This window comes from Aedes albopictus, chromosome 1 (assembly GCF_035046485.1).
Source record: "Aedes albopictus strain Foshan chromosome 1, AalbF5, whole genome shotgun sequence".
Lineage (NCBI taxonomy): Eukaryota > Metazoa > Arthropoda > Insecta > Diptera > Culicidae > Aedes > Aedes albopictus.
Window position 1 is genome coordinate 300780246 of NC_085136.1, and position 2930 is coordinate 300783175.

At 41.1% G+C, this 2930-nt stretch overlaps 1 protein-coding gene across 1 annotated transcript; it reads left to right on the top strand.

Annotated features, from left to right (window-relative positions):
* Positions 1-218: 218 nt before the first annotated feature.
* Positions 219-1456, top strand: LOC109403417 (uncharacterized). Its single transcript, XM_062849739.1, has 2 exons — positions 219-784; positions 851-1456. Exons 1-2 carry the CDS (start codon positions 222-224, stop codon positions 1035-1037), a joined length of 750 nt encoding a protein of 249 aa, XP_062705723.1. The 5' UTR covers positions 219-221; the 3' UTR covers positions 1038-1456.
* The last annotated feature ends 1474 nt before the right edge of the window (positions 1457-2930 follow it).

A 2930-nucleotide genomic window follows, 5' to 3' on the forward strand; every position in this document is an offset into this window, starting at 1 on the left:
AGAGAATCTTGAAAAGTTTATGTTGCGAGCTCGTGAGCAAGCATATATGCAATTTTGGTGAAACGCAGCAAAACAGCCGTGACATATGCGTCATTGATAAAATAATACTTATGGCTCCACCTGATCTGAAGGAAAAACTTTTGCAAAAAGATAACATGTCTTTGGATGATGCTTTAAAAATAGTGTCTTCTCTTCAGTCGGTTAAATACCAAGCCAGCCAAATGGTGACACCTGGCCCGTCAAGCATGACATCGTTTTCCAATGCAGGAGGAAGTATAAACCGTATGTATGGTGATCAACCCGGGCGAGTTGGATTAGAGTGCTCTCGATGTGGTCGAAAAGGACATCTTGGAAATGACCCCAAGTGTCCTGCTCGAGACAAGGAATGCGGTTTCTGCAAGCGTATTGGGCATTTTGCCAAGAAATGTAAAACTGCTAGTGCAAAAACATCGAGGTTTGAATCTCAAAGAAGCAAACCAATGAAAAGCGGTCCACAACAAAATCCCCAGCGAGGTCCACAGCGTATTAGAGTGGTTCCGTCGGAAGAAGTAGAAGAGATCGATGAAAGAAATCGTCAGAGTTTTATATTTTCCATTGGCGATGGCGATGAGTTCATTTGGCTGAAGCTAGGAGGTGTAATGACTCAAATGTTAATTGATTCCGGTAGTCGCAAGAACATAATTGACGGTTCTACCTGGGATTGGCTTGAATCGCAAAATATTCCTATTCGGAATGCTACCAAGAGCGTTGATCAGAAATTTCGTGCCTACGGTACGAATTCAAGGTAAAGTGTGGAATTAGCATTACGTTAAAATACAAACAAATTAATGTATAAAAAAATGATTTCAAGGTCGTTAGATGCTATAGGGATGTTTGATTCTACTATCGAGATTCCTAACGGAGATCACCAGGCCCGGTGTGATGCAAGGTTCTACGTGGTACGTGACGGAAATCAGCCACTGCTGGGGAAGGATACGGCAAAGGAACTGGACGTTCTGCGATTGGGAGTTCCAAGTGATCGAAATCAAATTGCGTAGGTATGTTAGTATCATTATATTACTGTTATTGTTTAAAGTTAATTTTTTTTTGATTCAAATGACAAAGATTGTTGTCAAATCGACTTTTCCGAAGATGAAAGGCATAAAACTGCACATACCAATCGGCAAGTCAGTGACACCAGTGGTTCAGCATGCTAGGAGACCTCCGATCGCCTTACTGAGCCGAATAGAAGAGAAGTTGGATCAACTCGAGGCAACCGATATAATAGAGAAGGTGGATCAATACAGTGATTGGGTTTCGCCTCTGGTCGTCATAGTGAAAGACAGTGGAGAACTGCGAATTTGTGTGGACATGCGAGTTGCTAATCGAGCAATCAAGCGAGAACATCACCTAATGCCTACAATAGAAGACTTTCTCCCACGTTTCAAGTCGGCGAAGTACTTTTCAAGGCTGGATATAAAGGACGCTTTCCATCAGATTGAACTTGATTAATCATCCCGTTGTATCACAACTTTCATCACTCATCGTGGAATGTACAAATACAAACGGTTGATGCTTGGAGTGTCATGTGCTCCAGAAATGTTTCAGAAGATAATTGAGCAACTTTTGGCCGACTGTGAGAACTGTGTCAATTTTATTGATGATATTTTTGTATTTGGTGTTGATGAGGAAGATCATGATCGTTGTTTGCGAAAGGTTTTGGATGTTTTACGAAAGCATGATGTTCTACTGAATGCTAGGAAATGTGTATTCAAAGTCACCGAATTAGACTTCCTGGGTCATCACGTTTCGAGAGAAGGTATTCGACCTGCCGAAAGTAAAGTAGAAGCTCTACAAAGTCAATGATCAATGACGCGGAGATGGTTTTAGTGAGAGATGCTTTACGTTCTGGTTCATGGTACAGATCTGAGACAAAATCGTATGAACCTTGTCAAAATGAGCTGGGCCTTGTTGGTGAAATAGTAGTGCGCAATAACCATTGGTTATTCCACAAGGCTTAAGAAGAAGGTTTATGGAGTTAGCTCATGAAGGACATCCAGGTGAACCAGCGATGAAACGAAGGATGCGCGATAGAGTTTGGTGGCCAGGTGAGTGTAATATTAGTCCTAAGTTTGAGATCACATTAATAAATATTTCAAATAAATGGTGATTAGGAATGGACAAGGAGATTGCTAGATGAGTTGCTACTTATGAAGGATGTCGACTAGTTGGATTACCTCAGAAACCAGAGCCGTTGCATAGAAGCCGGTGCCTTCTAAACCGTGGATAGATGTGGCGATCGATTTTCTTGGTCCGTTGCCTTCCGGGGATTATTTGTTGGTGATAGTTGATTACTATAGCCGATATAAGGAAGTCGAAATTATGACAAAAATAACCGGCAAAGAGACAGTCAATAGACTACATAGCATATTCAGGCGTTTGTGATTCCCTCGCACAATTACCTTAGACAACGCCAAACAATTTCTCAGTTCGGAAGTGAGCGACTAATGTAAAACAAATGGTATTTTTCTCAATTTAACAATACCTTACTGGCCACAACAAAACGGAGAAGTCGAAAGACAAAATCGTTCACTATTAAAACGACTGCAAATTAGTTCAGCCTTGAAACGTGGTTGGCAAAAGGATCTAAATGAATACCTTATCATGTACTACTCAACTCCACACTCTGTAACTGGAAAAACTCCAACTCAGCTGTTGATAGGTCGTACTATTCGAACTAAAATTCCTTTTCTAAGGGATGTAGAGACAAATACTTCAACTGAAGAATTCCAGGATCGCGACTGGAGTAGCAAGTACCATTCTCAACAACGGGAAAACGAAAAACGGCATGCAAAAGAATCTAATTTAAAGAAAGGAGATAGAGTGGTGATGCAAAACCTTACTCCAGGAAACAAGTTGGCAACTACGTATGATCCAGCGGAATGCACAGT

Bases quoted from the DNA above. Each gene is read 5' to 3' on its own strand.
- LOC109403417 (XM_062849739.1), top strand. From the start codon at position 222: ATGGTGACACCTGGCCCGTCAAGCATGACATCGTTTTCCAATGCAGGA. The intron at 785-850 runs GTAAAGTGTGGA...AATGATTTCAAG, and splicing joins GCCTACGGTACGAATTCAAG to GTCGTTAGATGCTATAGGGA.